The 18762-nt window shown below is 34.6% G+C and overlaps 1 protein-coding gene across 2 annotated transcripts in view; it reads right to left on the bottom strand.

The window, feature by feature from the left end:
• Window positions 1-43: 43 nt before the first annotated feature.
• LOC106134067 (cyclic nucleotide-gated cation channel subunit A) overlaps window positions 44-18762 on the bottom strand; it is a 42857-nt gene continuing 24138 nt past the window's right edge. For both annotated transcript variants that reach the window (XM_013334022.2, XM_013334023.2), the window contains 7 exons: window positions 11653-11892; window positions 7958-8117; window positions 3794-3939; window positions 3564-3686; window positions 2580-3485; window positions 2301-2482; window positions 44-2132 (listed from right to left, as the gene is read on the bottom strand). In XM_013334022.2, coding sequence (XP_013189476.2) covers window positions 1850-2132; window positions 2301-2482; window positions 2580-3485; window positions 3564-3686; window positions 3794-3939; window positions 7958-8117; window positions 11653-11892 — 2040 coding nt within the window. In that variant the 3' untranslated portion in view covers window positions 44-1849. The remainder of the gene's footprint in view (window positions 2133-2300; window positions 2483-2579; window positions 3486-3563; window positions 3687-3793; window positions 3940-7957; window positions 8118-11652; window positions 11893-18762) is intronic.

Here is an 18762-nt window from a genome sequence, read left to right as displayed (position 1 = left end):
TTAAGATACAGATACATAAATTAAGATTTGGACATCGCTGGATTGCCATCTGATTTAAATTACATTTACAAGTATAAGTTCTTATCAAAGATTTTTATTAAGGAAATACAGTTTTAAAATAGTCTCCAAAATCGTTTTAAAACTAATTAAATTTATTAAAAAAATTCGTGTACAAATAGTAATAAAAAAATGGAGTAACAATTTCCAGTTCAAAATTAATTGACATATATATATTATTATATATATTTAAATTTAAACTACCGGCCGCTATTTTAAAAAATATGCTTCACATTGTATAATTAAATTAAAAAATAAATACCTAAATCAGTATAATACAAAAGTATCTACACAAAATCTACATTAATATTTTAAAGTACACATACCTACACATTAATTATTTAAAAATGCCGTACAAAATTACCATTCCTTGTTTACAACCCTATTGATGTCATATTGACATCTCACTTAAAGCCACTTTCTATATTGACACATGTTTGAAACCTTAAATACTAAATACGTAGATGTTTGCTAACAATAACGTGTATCATTTGTAGATATTACACAACAAATGTTTAACATGCATTTTATATTCTACAATTTTATATTTTTTTTATATTTAACTTTCATCGCAAATATATGAACATGTATAAGTATTACCTAAGGAAAGAGACATGGAACGTTATGCTTAGAATCTAGATAATTTTCAATAATACAAACCAGAATTATTGTAAATATAACTGGAATGTAACGTTTTAATATATTTTTTTTAATACATGTATTACATATAGTTCATAAAAAAAAACCTTTGGAAGAAGATCATTGGCTTATAGTTTGCTACAAAGTCATTGATATAATTTTACTAACGAATAAGTATGTTTATTTGAGAAATGACACTATATAATCTTTAAACTACTTTTAAGCCATTGAATTGGCTTTTGCAAAGTCATAGGTGCTTTGTTATTTTGTGTACAATCTATATAAATTGTATATGCATATGTTCGTTTATCAAATGGGATTACACCAATTAGTATCGAAAATCTACTACAAAATTACTTTATTATCATCTGCTGATTTGAATCAATCTGCTCTATCCATCATCTTCGTCGTTGTCGTCCAAGACACTCCAGTCAGAGGGAAGACGCATCATTAGGCCTATTTGAAGGGCTCTGTCCAGATATAGCCTTTAAGGCGTAAAAGTGGTTAAGTATACATATTACTTACATACTATCAAAACATTCAAATGCAAAAGTTGCTCTGTTAAACAGATTTTAATATTAAATTTCTGCTTATGATAACGTTGTTAAAATATTAAAAATACTCTTAGGTAAGTACAATTTTAATTTCTACTTTTACTTTATAAACTTGAAATGGTCGAGAGTTGGTGCGAATTTCAATAAATTTGGTTCTGTTTTTGGATGGCATCTAATTTTGTTGATACATTCATCAAAACAGTATATATATGTTATATTATATATTATAACTAGTAATTACGTTCGTTAGAACGAAACACAGCTAGATTTTTGACAAGTTTGTAAAATGTTTTATTAGTTAAAATGTATACACGTCTAAATATTAGGTAGCATTAATAAATATCAGTTATTCATTACTAATATAAAGTTTAAAACAGTTATATATTTTTAGATTTTTGTAACTTGTTTTGTTATCTAAAATAAGAGTTCTGGAGTTCTTTACGCACCAGCCCAACAATTCATTATATTCTTTTACATAAAAATGATAGATAATTTTTTTTTAATCCGCCAAATCTATAAAGCTTTCCGTATCAAAAATAATTACAATTTTTACATAATTTTTTCGTTCATAAACTAAATTTAGTATACAAAAGATTCGTTTATTTTTGATCTTTGGGTCTTTTCAAACGAAGTGATTTGCTGCGTGGTTCTGGCGTAAATTTCAGCAATTCTGTTGTCCTCTCCACACACAAAGAGTGTCCCCGTTCTCGGACTGGTATGGGATTGCTTAGAAGATATAAAGATGTGTCGCATGTCGAACTCATGGGTATCTCACTATAACATGAAACGTCACATGTTCTTACGATTTCGCTCCGTAATTCAGATGCTTCCATTGATGTAACGTCATCTGTATCTGTGTCCTCGTCCTCAGTTTCTAATACTCTGAAAAACATGTTTAACCTTGTGATTTAAGGATTGACAAGTTAAACACATAAAAAAACAATATTAGTTGATAATTCGCAGTGCTTCAGAATGTAAAGTGCAGAATTAAATTCGCCAATTGCATTAAATGAAAACAAAACGTTCATATTTTTATGGTTGTATTCTAACCTGACTTCAATTTTGTTGATCCTTTGCTTTATTTTGGCTTGCTCTTCGCCTACATCCGCCAATAGTCCTTGCAAACGGTTATTCAACATGTCAACAGTAGTTTCTAACTTTTGTACAGTTTCCTCTAAACTTTGCTGGGTGGTTTGTGCATTTTTAAACACATTTTCATCTAATAAACCGTCCTAAAATATTTATAAATTACATAAATAAGATGAATAACTTTTATGTAAGTACATATTTATTATAATAAAAAAATATAAAATCTCAGTTATTACCAACCTTACGCAGAAGTCCACACCCAACTTCGGTCAGTGTAACTCTAGCATCGGGATAGTCAGCCAGAGCTTCCCATAAATCTCTTTTCGCTAAACAAAATAAATCGGAATAACCCAATGCTCGGACGTTAGCCGTTCGTCGATTCCCAGTGACGTTACCAGCAATTTCCAGAACACTCACTTCCCCAAATACAGAGCCAGCGCTGAGTGTAGCCAGGACAGTATTACCATCATCAGCAACTACTTGTAATCTGCCTCTTTTGACAATATACATTTCTTTCCCAACATCACCTTTGCGACAAATGTAATCTCCAGGACTAAAAACTTGAAGTCGCAGTTTTAAAACCAAAGCTTCCAATAACCCAGGTTCGCAATTTTGAAATATTTTGACTTGTTTCAGAGTGTCCATGTGAACTCTTATAGCAATCTCCGCTTTCAATTTGTCCGGTAAAGATGACAAAACGTTCTCCTCGTCCAAAGCCCCGCTTTGAGCCCATGTGTATGCGAACCACCTAATGACCCTAGCCTCCAATTCTCCACTGACTTTCCTAAATGCCATGTACTGTTTGACACCATCCATTTTATTCTGGAATTCCACTCTCGCCACATTCATATTTGAAATCATTGAGCCAATGTTTCCAACAATTGTAGCAAAAATTAATACTCCTGCCAGAAAGTCGGCCACAACAAACAAATATTCCGCATCGATTTCTGGTTGTGGTGTTTCACCAATTGTGGTCAGGGTAAGGGTCGACCAATAAAAGCTGTAAATGTACTGATGAGCCAAAGTTTCATTGCGAGAGCCTGTTATATTGTAAACCCAATTATCTGTGCCAAATCCTATAGCATAGCTAATGACAAAATATATGCAGGCATTCCAGTGGATAAGGACTAGGATACCCATAACGACCTGCGAAATATTTGAGTTAATTTATTAAAGTTAAAAAGAATTGGGTCAATATGTCGTATTCAATTTTTTAATGGTTACCTTGCATATCCTGAAAGCGTTTGGATAGCTCGTGGCCGTCTCAGTGCGGTCAAACCACACCCACATTCGGGGCATGCGAAATAGACGATTGAGCCGCACAATAACAGGGCATGGCAAACGATTCTGAAACACAACCAATATTGACGCTTCAGTAATAACGAACTTAAATAACGTTCTGCTGGAATATTTCTTGTTGTTCGATCGATTTGCAAAGCGTTTTGCATACTAACATAGTCGCACGATCCCGGACGCCACCAGTAATAAGCTATGTCGGTTGGCAACATAGATATGATGTCGTATCTCCATGAGTCCGATTCCAGATAGTGTTGCCTGAGTTTCTTTGAGTCTTTCACCATAAGTCCTTGTTCTAAATATCCTGAAAATACAAACAAATTTCCCTACAGATACTTCCATAAGGTACTCGTATAGATATTTATTTCGCTGATGCATTTTGGTACCTGTCTTAATTAACACAAATACCTAAATATGACACCTTACACAATAGAGATTTCACGACACTGTAGAAAAAAAACCAAGATAAATGTTGTAAATAAATATGTTACGATAATTATAAACTATTCTTAAATATTATATTATTAACAAATAACAAAGTTTCATTTACAGAATATAATGAATGTAACATATAATAGAGTATCAGTTCAGAAACACAGTCGCACGTCAATGGCGTAGAGATTACGTCCAATATTGGCGAACCACATCATATTATTTCGGAAATGATACCTCAACCATCGATCACGGGCCGTGGCAGTTGGATGTTGGGCCGTTCGTATCGCAATGCAATATTTGTACGGAAAAGCAACTAGGCAGGGTCAAATGTTTGTCTACTGAGTCTACACGTTAGCTAAATTTGATGACGCAAGGCGCGGCCCGTGTGGGTGTCAGATTGTTGATTTGTAGCTGGTTTGTGGCATTTGCCTCCAGTGATACAAGAACTTGATTCATGATAAGGTACCTACGGCACAAGTGAAGAGAACTTAAATGGGTGGCCGCTTTTCATTATTGTGGATGATATGGGGATGATTGTAAGGTAGGTACAGTCAACAACATAAATAAGTAGTCACAGTCGAAAATGTAACAAAAGTATGATCTAATACCAGTTAATTAAGAGTAATGTAAATTTTTTTATTGGTTTTGGAAAAAGTTATCATTACCAAAGTTACATTATCATTACCTATACATCTATCAGTATATACTAAATTACGTTTCTAAATGTACCTACATGGCAAGCGGGATTTTACAGACACATTAAGTCGTTGTTAATTTTTAATTGAAGAGGATAAATTGTTATGAGGATGAGCTGGATATTGTTTAAGATGGATTATAAAAGGATGGTCGGATATAGGTTAGTGGGCAAAACACACATAAAGGACTTCAACGATGATTTTATTGGTAATAACAATATTATACTAGAATTATACCAGAATAGAAAACACTTCACATAAGCCAGTAGTATTCTCAAAGATATGTTCTTTATGACGTAAGCAGTGCTGATGAGTTGTGAAAGCATGTTGGTGAAGATGATGAGTACAGTGGGTTACATAAAAAAGTACCACAATACCACTTCGATGGTTAACAAGTTACGAAGGTGGTATACTTTCTCTGTGGTCCACTGTACTAAGTTCGCTTTTTATCAAATACCTAAGAAGATACATCAAAAGTAAATAAATTCGCATGGCACAAAACAGCGGTGAATTTTTTTGAAAGGTTAATACACGAAGATCCTGTAAATGAATGAATGTGAAATGAATCTATACTTATAATAAATCTGTAGAGAGGTCAATTCTGTACATAGAATATATTTTCAAAATAACTATCAGGGGGTGATTAGTGATCGATACTGATGCCAAAAATGCAATCAGTAAAATTTTTGTCTGTCTGTCTGTCTGTCTGTCTGTCTGTCTGTCTGTCTGTCTGTATGTTCTTTATAGAAACAAAAACTACTTGATGGATTTGAACGAAACTTGGTACAGTTATTCTTCATACTCCTGAGCAGGTTATAGTATACTTTTCATTACGCTACAATCACTAGGAGCAGAGCAGTGAAAGGAAATGTTGGGAAAACGGGAGAAGTTACTTGATTTTTTAAGCTTCCGTCGCGTGTGCAGCCTTAAGGGTTAAAGATACAGCAAAACCATGTACAACGGAAATATTCTACATGAAATTATTAAAAAAATATCCCAAGACAGCATAAGTCTATCTTTTATGGTTGACTCACAATAACACATGTAATTCCTTAGCAGTTCGGAGATTTCTGATTATATTTCTTTACTCTGATGTTTATAATACCAATAACACTCACACTCATTCGTAATTCTTAAAAGTTAATATAAGTACCTATTCAATAAAAAAAGAATCATCGAAATCGGTATAGAAACACCAAACTTATACATGAAATGAAATACGCTAGCAAGCCATCGCGCGTAAATACTGAATTATGCTATAAGGATTATTTTTGCGTAACGGTTACCGCGCTCGACGCGGCTAGCGACGGCAGGGTAGAAAAGGGGCGGGAGGCGAGCGCAAGCTTCATGACCAAGGCAGCCAGGGGGAGACTTCACGCAGTTCTCTTCTCCAGCCTCTCCCTGAGGACGAAGCTCGGGATCTACCAAACGTACGTCAGATCCCGCCTCACGTACGCGGCCCCGGCGTGGTACGCATTCTGCTCTGAGACCAACAGGAGAAGACTCAGAGCCCAAGAGAACTTAAGTCTCAGAGCAGTCGTCGGAGCCCCGCGCTACGTGAGGAACTCGACGATCCTCAGGGACCTGAAGTGGGAGAACCTAGATATTCGAGAGGGCAGACGCGTCATCACACAGCCACCTGCGCGGCATCTCGCCGCTCCAGGCCCGCCCTCCGGGCCGTCGGGTGAAACTGCCCCTCGCTGCCTTGCGGCAGACGTCGTCGACCAGTGACAACGCCGCCGCCGATGGGAACTCCCAGTGTATGAAGTCGTGAACACCCAGGCCGTCACGGCCGCCCCATCGACCTGCCTACAGTCGTAGGCAGCGATGATGCCATTGAAGAGGGCCAAAAGCCCTGACCAATCTACTTCGACTCCCCTAAGGGAGTATGGGAAGATTGCGTGGGATTTTGCGTGATGCGCGTACAAACATACAGACAGAAAAACAAAAATTCTAAAAAAAATTGTTTTGGCTTCTATTGGCCCTAAAAAGACCCTTTATATTTTTTTTTCTTAAATATTTTCACAAGTTCAATGTTCAGTTACAGTTTTATTATATGTTTGGATAACGTCTAGCTGCAACTATTAGGAGCGAAGAAATAATAGAAAATGTGAAAAAAAATCGGGGAAGGAGCATCCTTGAGGGCTTCAATGATGCCCAAAATAACTATTCCATGCGGACGAAGTCGCAGGCACAGCTAGTGATTACATAAAATGCAATATTAGATACAATGATATCAGTTAATAAGCGTCTGAATAACATTTAAATCTCAGTCATATGGATTTGAAAAACTTTTTAGTTTAGCGGCGATTGATGCCAAATCTCAAGAATAAAAGAACCAAGACGAAGCGATCTTTAGTGAAGTGAATTCGAGATTTGCATTTTTAAATATTCGTAATTTTGATAACAAATCAAATGCGTTTTAATATTATTAGATACTATCGTACTATATATGAAAATAAGACATTTTGACTGAAATTTAAAAAAATTGCGTCCCTTAGGCATTCCCAAGGAAACGGCGGTTTCACACAAACGGCACTAAAATTCGGAGATTAAACTAGGTATCTAATGTAATTTTTGGTATTGGTGGAAATATTGGATAACGGAAAATCACTATGTATGAACTATTTATTACTATTCCGAGTCGAAGTCTCCGAATATAAATGCTGCTAAGAGGGTTATTTAAAAACATCAACAACCGCGCAGATTAGGAAGATAACTAATAATTCAAATGCTATAGTTTGTAAGAATGTGTGTTTACTGTATGTTACTCTTTCACACAAAAACTACTGAAAGGATTTTGATGAAATTTAGTACACGGGTAGATTATTGATGTTACAACAAATAGGGTACTTTCTATCCCGAAATTTTCATGGGCGCGAATCCCCAACGTCCAGCCATCAAACATCAATGTTATTAAAAGTTCGTATTTACTTTATCTGCATCACATGGTCGCGTCGCTTTTATGCGCGCGCGCACGACATTCGTACTTATAGGCTCACAACTTCCAAATGTGACCATAGTACATTAAAATCATTTTAAAATAATTAAAGTTCCAAGCTATCTAACCCTGTGAGGTTTTTGACGTCACAATTTGCTGTTAACATTTTTATATTTTTTTACCTCATAGTATTTTCAACATGATCAATAGGCCTATTGAAAAAGTGGCCCAAGAATCTAAAAAATACGTACCTTCGTGAACATGAACTACTGTGTCTACAAGGTAGATAGTGTCGCACAGGTAGTCGAGCACGAACCATATCGGCGTCAAATTGTCCAGCTCCCAGAAAACAGCTCGACCAATCACGAAGACCACATTGTATAGGATAGCCAAAGATACCACTGCTAACCACTAGACAGAGGAAAAACACAATAACAGTTAGTAAGTTACCCCCTGTGGAACTTTTTTTTCTCCTATTGATAATCCAGATAACATCCACGCCAAGCCTCTCTGGAGAGGGAGAGCTGTCCGGAATGCGCCCTTTGATCACTATCATTTTTCTTTCCTTTTCCTTTCTTTTTTTCCTTTTTCTTTCCTTTTCCTAAGGTTAATCCCGGTTACATCCTCATCTTTCCAGAAGAGGTGCCCGAATAGCGCCTTTAACCAAGATCCTTTATTGGGTAAGCGAGGACTCCCCTCTGACCTTCGCAACCTATGTATGTATGGCACTTAAAACGTTTCATAGAACTCTATGACGCGATTAATATAGGCGGATTCAGGTTGTGTTTGAATATTTGCATGTCCAGTAGCCAGGATCATGTATTACTGTAGGCGATTGTATTATAAATGATGTTACGTACGAAGAAGTTCGTAGGAGAGTACACGACACCTACGAGATTTTTATTTCCATAAATATAATTAAACTTATTTAATACATAAAATACGTGTTGATACGTCAAATTGGATTTCTTGTTAGTGGGTAGTTGTAAAACCTACTTATATGTAAATTATGTTTCTAACAGCCGTTAATACCTGGCCCAAAAACACACGAATAGAATAGGTCAGAAGGCCCATTTTAAAATGATAAAATTACATGCCGTCAAACGATAGATTTGAATGTGCCCTTATTTATTCTAGAATTTGAAATGCATCATAAATAATTGCTAAGATTTAAGACAAACAATTAACCAAGCAAAGAATTATTTAAGAACACCTACATAAAATATTAATATTATGAATACAAGCCTTTCTAAAAAAGAGATTCTGCAAGTATCTGAAACCATAAGGTAATACTTGTTCTCTTCCATGGAAACAGAAAAGTTTCATTACTTATTCCGGGAAATGAGAGACGACCACTTTATAAGTAGCTAAGTAATATTACACCAATAAATGTTCATATAAAATATTAATAGAAATAAGTACCTAATGTACTTACATCAAAAGTAACTAATTAAGTATTGATATTAAATACAAAAACAGAAGTACTGAGGTAAAGAAAATCATAACATAATCCTATTTTAACGAGAGAGCTGACATGAACGATGATTGTGAAGTTTAGGAGCTTTTAAAAAAATATTTCCGGGTCATTAACATCTATCATGAAAGGCGGGACAGAGCTTTACTATAAAGTAAAGCTCTGTAATGATGTAGTAGATGAGTAATAGAGTCAGATGTAGTAGGTAGGTTCTTATGCTATATATAAATATAGCATAAGAACCTATCTACTACATCTTGTTATTTAATGGAAGCTACTAGCAGGTACTACTAGTTTGGAATTGAGCGTCGGTGGTCGAATCGGGAAGGGATAAAATTCGTGATGCGCAGAAAAGCACAGGTTCGAAACCCACCTCGGCCATGTGCCAATCACTATTTTCGAAAGTTATGTACCTATATTAATTTGTATACTAACCGATGCTCATACGTTGAGGGAAAACATTGTGAGGAAACCCGCACGTTCAGGAAACTGGATATGATACGGGTTAGGTTTATTTGCAAAGGTTGAGGAGATCAGATGAACTGAACCTGACTCACCTAATTCAGGGTCCATGCTCAAAGGCATACCCCCGGGCTCCTCTACAGAGTAGTGAGGATACAACCGGGACTAAAAGCCAGGAGGAAGAAGACCTAGTCTGAAATCCCACACATACTTGTTTTCGCTCCCGTGGAAATCACATACATACATACATATGGTCACGTCTATGTCCCTTGCGGGGTAGACAGAGCCAACAGTCTTTAAAAGACTGAATGATCACGTTCAGCTATTTGGCTTAATGAAATGAGTGGAAATCAGATATAAAAGTAACCTAAAAGTTCCACTTGGAATAATAAAATTATGTATTTAATATACATTTCAAAATATAAATTTCGATTAAATCGTTCATGCGGCTTAAACACGGAAGCGTAACAGACAGATTTTCGCATGTATAATACAGGCTACGTTTTTGTTAACATTCATACGCAAATGGAAAATACGAGTGAATTATATTGGTATTGATGGATGTTATTTTGTGCGAGTATTTATTGACATAATTGGTTGCTGCAGTTTATAAACTAAAGTGAATATTGGGAATTTTATACAGAAACCAAATAAGTAAAATAATCCTTATTTTGGAAAAAATATAACGATCTAATATTATCATTTACATATTACAGTGGAACTATACAGACAAACTTATATTTATATGATATATGATAAAGTCACTGTTATATAGGTATGTATTATTAGTGCAAAAATAAAAAAAAACTATAAATTTATTGTAGTTGCCAGTCTGACATAAAATGATATACCAAAACTGAAGGAAATTGCGTAGTCCATCATAGCCCACGTCATTAATGCCTCCCAAATTAATTAATGCTTTTGACTATATGTATAATATATATTATACTTGTATAATAGGAACAGCTGCAACCCAATTACACGTCCATTACCAGCACAGTACGTGATGGACTTGACAATGTTCGATGAAATTAGTTCTGAACACGTATAATTATAATATTGCCGTGTGGTTTTTGGCACTTTAGAATAGATCAATTCTATGTTTTCCTATTGAAGAAAGAGGTAGCTAAGTACCTACATAATCATCCTTTAGGTTTCCATACGATGTTTCCTCACCTTTCCTTCCTCACCAAAAGAGCATTGATTAGCAATTAAACTTATGAATGTAGCAGTAACTTAGAAGGGTGTAGACCGCGATGTTAGAAGTAATAGAAATGACCGCGGTACGATGTAAACTTTTTTAATCGACTTCAAAAAAGGAGGAGGTTCTCAATTCGACCGTATTTTTTATGTAGGTATGACCATTATACGTAATAACTATCTCAGTGACTTGTAAAACCTGGACTCGGACCACAGACTTTAGATGATGACGTAGAGGTAAATAATATATCTAGGTTAAGGCAATTTTCTATTTTTGGTAAACTACTTTGATGATCCTACTGCCCGCCGTATCGCTAACCGGAAAATAAGCAATATTACTCCCTTGGGTGAATTATTTCTAGGTAGTATTATGAAAGCAATTACACATAGGAGTGCTCATTTGTGGCAGCCGAGTCTTCGACTCGTGGAGTCATTGCTATTAAATCATTTTCTATCAATTTAAAGCACTAAAATAAGATCTCGCCGTGGTAGTCACAAACTACTTATTCTAACATTCTTTCTAGGGCTCTGTAGCTAAATAGCAAAAGTGGAAACCTTGAAGTTTTATTATATCCGTTTATCATTTTATTAAATGTTTTATAGTACGTTAATTGCAATTTTTAAAAACTATCATAGCAATATGAAAATCAATACTATCATAGCTATAATCATTGTCTCTGGCTAGGTTAGGCAGAGACTATGGGTAATAGACGTGACCTACGACACTTTTAGTTACCGGGTCTGTATAGGCTTTAAGGGTATGTAAGTTGTATACAAAGACGTGACACTTATGTAAAATTAGTAACTCACATGATAATGCGCCGGAAGAGTCGGGTCAAAAGCCAGCTTCAGGCCGCAGAGTAGTTTCGACCTCTTAGCCTGATAGAGTGGTTCCTGTGGGTCCTTGAAGGTCTGAGCGGAGTACTTGTCCAGGAAGGCATCGGGCGGCTTCACCCGGCGTTCCCTGCTGATTCGGTAGCGGAGGTTGCGCGCTAAACGCGACACATGGCGCTGAATCCAGTTCGAGCCAGTGTTGGGATCGCTGGTCGCCTGCAGGAAAATAAATCGATAAAATATTGTAACGTTGTTGAGTAGAAAAATGACGTTAACAAAATGGCTTGATTTGGAAAAGTTTTCCATGGATGGACAATACTTAATTTTACTTATACTTATGAAGTTTAGAATTTCCGCCACAGAGATATAATTGATAGTAAGTCGTACCTACTTTTCAGTAAGTAACAATTTGCTGTCTTTTATAGGTGACGAATAACGTAAAGAGTATTCTTATATATATTTTTTTCATTATGTATCATATTGTATACAAACTAAGATCTAACGTGTAGGTTTTCAAGATCATTCGGTTTTCAGAATAAATTATCAATTAACTTGGAAATCAATCAAATTACCTAAGCTTCCCACGGATATAAAAAAAATAATTCTCCTAAATGACAGTATTAATATTATTCCACCGAAATTCATTCAGTCACTTTTTCATTTATACACATTTATTTATTGATCGAAAACTGGATTCTTGTAAAAGGTGATTGTGAGAAAGAGCGTTTAAAGGTAAAAATGTTACGATGTTACCGAAACATGTTATTTTATTCTTACGAAAATAGAGAGCTTGTTTTTGTTTATAAAAGGCGCTAATTGATGAAACTTAGATGATGTTGGGAAAAACAAGGTTCAAGGGCAGCTGGGTAAGAACTGAGAATAAAAACATAGGTCTCTTTTCATATACAATATAGTATCTATACTCGTGATAAATAAAATTATATATCCTATATTTTAATACACACGGGCTTACAAATTACGATATTTCATTAGAGACAAGTAAATTTAATTTTGTAAATTATGCTTTTGATTTTCTTTACAAAATATTAATAACATGAGAATTGCCTGCTTTTATCACTATCATCACTACATATTATAAATTAATGACTCCGTATTTTCTCTGTCTGTATGTATGTGACAATCTCTAAAAGTTGTGGACGGATTTCGTTCCTGTTTGAAATGTTGAAAAGAGGGTGTCTGAGGAAGGTTTTTACCTCTAAATGCTACCCATGCGAAGACGGAGCAGTTTGCTAGTATTTTAAACTTTTGTGTGATTGTGGAAAAACAAGTAAACATTTTATCTATCAAATATTACGATGTCACATGGATAACAAAAAACAAAAACTATCTGAAAATTATAACACAATTATGAAACTATATAATAATAATAAGAGAACGTCCGTGGCTCGGCCTGCGTAAACGGGAATTCCAGGAATTTCTCTCTTAATGCACCCCCCGGCCACCTGCATGCCAAATTTCAATAGTCAAACCCAGTATAGCGCTTCGGGCTATGTGTTGATATGTTAGCCAACCAGTCAGTTTCCTCTAGAATAGAATAGAATAGATTTATTTTCAAAATTGGATACAAGGTATTCCTCTTTTATACATTTAGATTTAAACAATAGACTATTTTAAGATGTTACCTTATTTGTAAAATAACTTGCTTTATTTAGGATGGTAGAAAAAAGCGTTTGTTTACATTTATTTTTGTCTCAACTCAACACACACACACACACTTCTCTTTCGGTAATCACGTCCACTCTCTATTAACATATTTATTGAAGTGCATAATGTGAATTGATGAATATATTTTCGTGCCTATACGTACGTGTATTTATCTAGCCTTGACCTTTCTGGTCAGGTCAACGCTAACTTTAACAGGATGATGGTTATTAAATAAGAGTAATTAACGCAAAATGTGCTTCTCTCTCGTCTTTGCCTTGTGAGTCTTACACGTCCAAGAGAAAAAGTGATTAAAACTTGTAAATAACGACCTTAGTCTATGTTAATATAAGTCAAAAACATATAAGTACTTAATGTATTTTTTCAGTTTGTGGTTTTGAAAACAGTTATATAGATTTTTCCAAATGAATTATTAAAAAAAATTAATATAATACAAATGAGCAACCTTAGTTTTATTAAACAATGTTAAGCTTGAGTGTCAAAGTTAATAATACCACAGCTGATAATATCTAACTGACGTGACGTAGGTGTCAGTTGCGAATTACCCGTCATTTTCGCAGCGATTCACCTTGCCGTGCGATGATCAATGAATTTTAAACAGCCCAATCAATGTGTATCATTGAAATATTTTGGGCTCGCTGTATTTGGAAGCGAAAGGTTGCAATTTCATAATATTAGTCAGTGCTGTTCATCAATGTCATATGAGTTAAAAATTCTCCACATGTAACTGGTTTAATAACTTTTTATCTGAATATATGAAAGATGAACACCGACTGACTGACTTATCAAAGCATATTCTAAATGGTTGGGTAAGAGATTTGAAATTTAGCATGTAGGATTCCTACATGGTGTAGGACTGCGTTAAGAAAGTATTTCCCGAAATAACCGCGTCAACAGAAATAAGCGGGATTTGTTTTTGATGTACTCTAGTTGTATCATATTTATGTAACCTCAATGATAAATTAATAGCTGCATTGAATCCGGAATAAAGATGAGCAGGTGGCTTGCAAAGAAATATACTTGCGAAATATCATAACGAGGCAAAAATTTGCTACACCGATGCCTAACAGCTAACAACTTATACATATTATGTATATGAGTAGCGGCGATACAGAGCAGTGAAGCGCGGAACGTGATAATGGTCATCAATCTGTGCTCTGGGTGGCAAGTTATAGAGAGTTGCCTCATTTTAGCATTATTGCTATTGAGCGTTTCGTAGACATTGCTACGAGCTACGAGGAGCTACGACTGTATACGAATGTTGCGTAGACTACCATAAAAATAAAATTATTTAATTATAATAATTAAGAATTAGTAAGTATGTATACAGTAGTTAGTCAAATAAGATAATTCCTTATTTCAAGACTTTAAAAATAAGAACAGGAAAAAGTACGTCGCCGCATCGCATGTTGTTTAAATAAAAAGGTTTTATTGCAATTGAACTTTTATTATTAACCTTATGTCCTTTTCTGTTCATGGAGATTTACTTAGAAATTCATAATATTAGTGAGGATAAAGAAATAATTAAATAACTAATAAATAATTAAAAAAGCAAATAATGAAGGATCTTCGTGTAAACTTACTAATAGGCGGCAATTAATATTTTAATTAATAGCGCTCTGATAATTATTGCCCTATTATAAGCTGCCAGTATCGAGAGAAACTCGATACCTTAGTACAGTCACCTACAAGACGACTTTAACATTTTCATTAGATATATTTTTAGAAATGCAAACTTTTATCTTAGCTTTTATACCTTGGAACAATGTTTTGACTGGGCTTAATTATGCGAAGGAAAAATCGTGAGGCAACCTACACATCAAAGCAACTGGATGTGTAATTACATAAACATTGTCCAAATATGGTTAGGTAGGTTTCCTTAAAAAGGTTAATGTCAGCCAGGGAGTCGCTTCGAGTTAAAACCAGACTGACCCAATCCAGGATTTTACAGTTTACCCCAAAGTGACAATGATTTCAAAATTGTATAATACATACTTATTCCTGTAGATATATATTCTTTTATTAGGAAAATATTGTTAAGTGACGAGACAAATAAAACCACAGAGTTTCGCCAACAAACCATTTTCAAAACTGTAACCACTAAATGAAATCATAATTGATTAGGACAAAGTAATTTTATGTAATAATAACGGTTTTCATGGAAAAACACCACCAAAGTAGATTGCGTTATTATTATTTACTTCCCTTCTTGTGCAGGTTGTAGAACCAAATCATGGAAAAGGCTTGATGACTGCCAGCAACCGTCACTATCTGAATCTCAATTCCATCATTAAGCCATACGTAGCGTCCGAGTCATTTAGCAAAGGACGTGATTTAAGTTTATTTGTATCCCTTACACGTGATATATAACGCCTTCCTTCCTCCTGGTTGCATACTCACCACTCTGGAAAAGAGCCAGGGATAGGCCTTTGACCATAAATTCTGAGTTGGCTGAGTCAGGTTTGTACAGAAAGCAACTCCCATCTGACCTCCGCAACCTTTGCAGGGGAACCTAACCCGTATTGGATCGATCATGGTTACACATCTAGTTGCCTGAATGTGTAGGTTTCCTCGCGATATTTTAGCTCACCGTTAGAGCATCGGTTTATATTGTAACTACTGTACGTAACTTCAGAAATATTTATCGCTCTAGTAATTTGACATATATATATATTTGCATATCTAAAGTAAATTAAGACATTGATTAGTAAAAATCTTTTGTTAAAAATAACAAGCAATTAAAATGCTAAACCATACAATGACATCAGGATCGTTTGTCATAGTCTGTTCATATAGACAGCTAAGTAGTTAACCATCATACGCCATTTGTATGGAAAGTATCTCATTAGCAGGACTATCCTCTGAGTCCGAATTCACGGACATTAAGGGCCGACGGAAAAGGCAAGGACTGAACGCATTCAGTACTAAGCGGCGTTCTTTTTTTGTAAATTTGAAATACAAATAGATTTTACAAATCATGAATACCAGGTATTGATTTATGATGTCAGGAACAATTTGTAATTGAAGTTACAACAACTTCTACAACGCAAGTATAAAATAAGCGGTGGGGTAAACTACACTGCAACATTTTTATCAAAGTTGAGGATATTACACTTTTGCAAAAATAGACCAGACAAAAGCAAATAATATGAGATGATTTAACGATAAAAATTTATTATTACATTACCTTCGAGTTTGTTAGTTATGACTTTGTTTAATCCATTAGGAATAAAAACTTGTTGTATTTCCGAATCCATTTGCCGAAGCTATGTTGCTAATTAGTGGATGTTTACATTTGTTCTTTGTTTATTTTATAAAAACAATGTATCTATTGGCAAGAGCCTGACTCTCATACCACAGGAAAACCTTGTATTGGGGGTTAGTACAACAAATTGAACACATACTGACGATATTTAGATTTATCATATTATCATGAAAATAAACAAATTTGTATTAAGTGAATAGAACGAGCGATGAGTCGGAACTTGTGTTAATTAACTGTACAACTTGGCACTAGCTCTATTTTATGGTCAAACAGTCACAAATAATTGAATGCCGCCGACCATTCGCCCTTCGTCCAATTAGCATATGCCGCATACGAATACTGCGTTGGTGTAAATACATTATTCGTCAAAAGAAAAATCATTTAAATCATCCAAGTTATACATAAATAGGTTAAAGTGTTTTGTAAAATAAATATAAAAAAAATTAAGTGATTTTTTGACAATCATTAAGACTTATTTATTAAAATTGTTTTTCCATTTTTTTTCACTCACGAGTAAACACATTTATAATTAAAAAAGATGAGGTACTTTATTTAGCTTATCTCTTGCATAGAAAAAAAAAATACAAAATGCCACAAAAAATTGCTAGAAAAATATTTTGATCGTACAGAATTATAGATAGCTGTCTACGATATTTGTAATTTCATTCTCAAATTTTTACATTCCAGCGAGACAAATGTACCTATATCGTTCGACTTGAAACAATTTCCATTCGAAATGTAACGTTTTTCCATTCGAGCGCCGATTTCGGCGCGTCACCCATGCGAGCGATCCGTCTTGTTGTATGAGGAGCCAGCGAGGAATAATGATGTGTCAACATGTATATAAGTTATCGAAATATTGGCGAAATGAAAGATTATCTATACTAATATGATATAGAAAATATTTTTTGGTAACGAAGTATCCAATTTTATTTTGTTTTTTTTTTTTTTGCTAGTAGTAGAGCTAAGCTCCAAACTAGCGAACGTAATTTTAAGTATATTTCATTGAAGATTTTAGGCTGGGCCATTCTGAGCTCCTTCCGCGTGAAAAGAATCCTTTGTCCTTCACAGGACTGGAGTACGTTACAATATGTACGCAAAATATCATGCTTACTTTCAACTTTACTGTCGACAAACAAACTGACTTTAACATTTATATTATTAGTATTGATTATCAACACGAAGATAAATATTGTATCAAAAACAATTAACTGTATATCCATTACTTCATTTAAAAGAATGTAACAGTGCAAACACTGGGTACTTAATTAACTTTACAAACATGATTGTATCGTGATATCATTGGAGTCAAAGGGCGCTCAAAGCTCAGTGGAATTGATCCAGTTCAAGGGTAATTTCCGCATGTGTTGTGTTTTTACTTAGTACTGAAAATGCATGACCGATTTTGATAACTTCTTTTCATAATTTAGTTACTACAATTTGTTTTTTCATAACTTAGTTTGCTTAAAATTTAATTTCCCGGATTTTATTCTCCCGTAGGACTTTCGGAATATTTTATCATAGTTTCTCTTTTTTCCCATACATATCCCTAACTTAAATAATATTCATCTGCCTAAGCCTAGTAGTTCCCACTGTCTGTTATCTGTCAGTCAGTTACTCTGTAACGCAAGAGGCTAATACCTTTAGATATACTGATTTGATTAAAAACCGTGACACAATCAAAATAAAATAGGATAGTACTACATTGAGGCTATAAAATGAACTGCGACCTCAAGACTTTAATTTGCAAAAGCAATTAAATGTCACCATAATTAGTGACCAACGGTTACACTTGGTTACAATTAACGAAGGATGGAAAAACACTCAAAGCAATAACTTTTTATTTGCAACAATCTGTCCTCGATATAAACGTTAGTTAGACAGGGTGGGTTGCACCATATTACTTAGCTAAAAAATAATATTTATTCGGTTGGGACAAATTACACAGATTGAATTAGCGTAAAAGTAAATTCGAAACTTGTATACGAGATAATAAGTCAAAATTACTATTTTGTTATAAATGTTTTGTTAATAAGCCGTGAAAGCCAAAAGCATGTGCCTAGCCTAGTACCTACTTAGTATAAGATTAGCAGCTTACCTTTAAAGATTTATAAGACTTAACATGAAAATCACCTTTA

This window comes from Amyelois transitella, chromosome Z, assembly GCF_032362555.1.
Source record: "Amyelois transitella isolate CPQ chromosome Z, ilAmyTran1.1, whole genome shotgun sequence".
In the NCBI taxonomy this organism is placed as follows: Eukaryota; Metazoa; Arthropoda; class Insecta; order Lepidoptera; family Pyralidae; genus Amyelois; species Amyelois transitella.
Note: the sequence above shows the minus strand (reverse complement) of the source record. Positions and strands in the feature narration are given on the sequence as shown.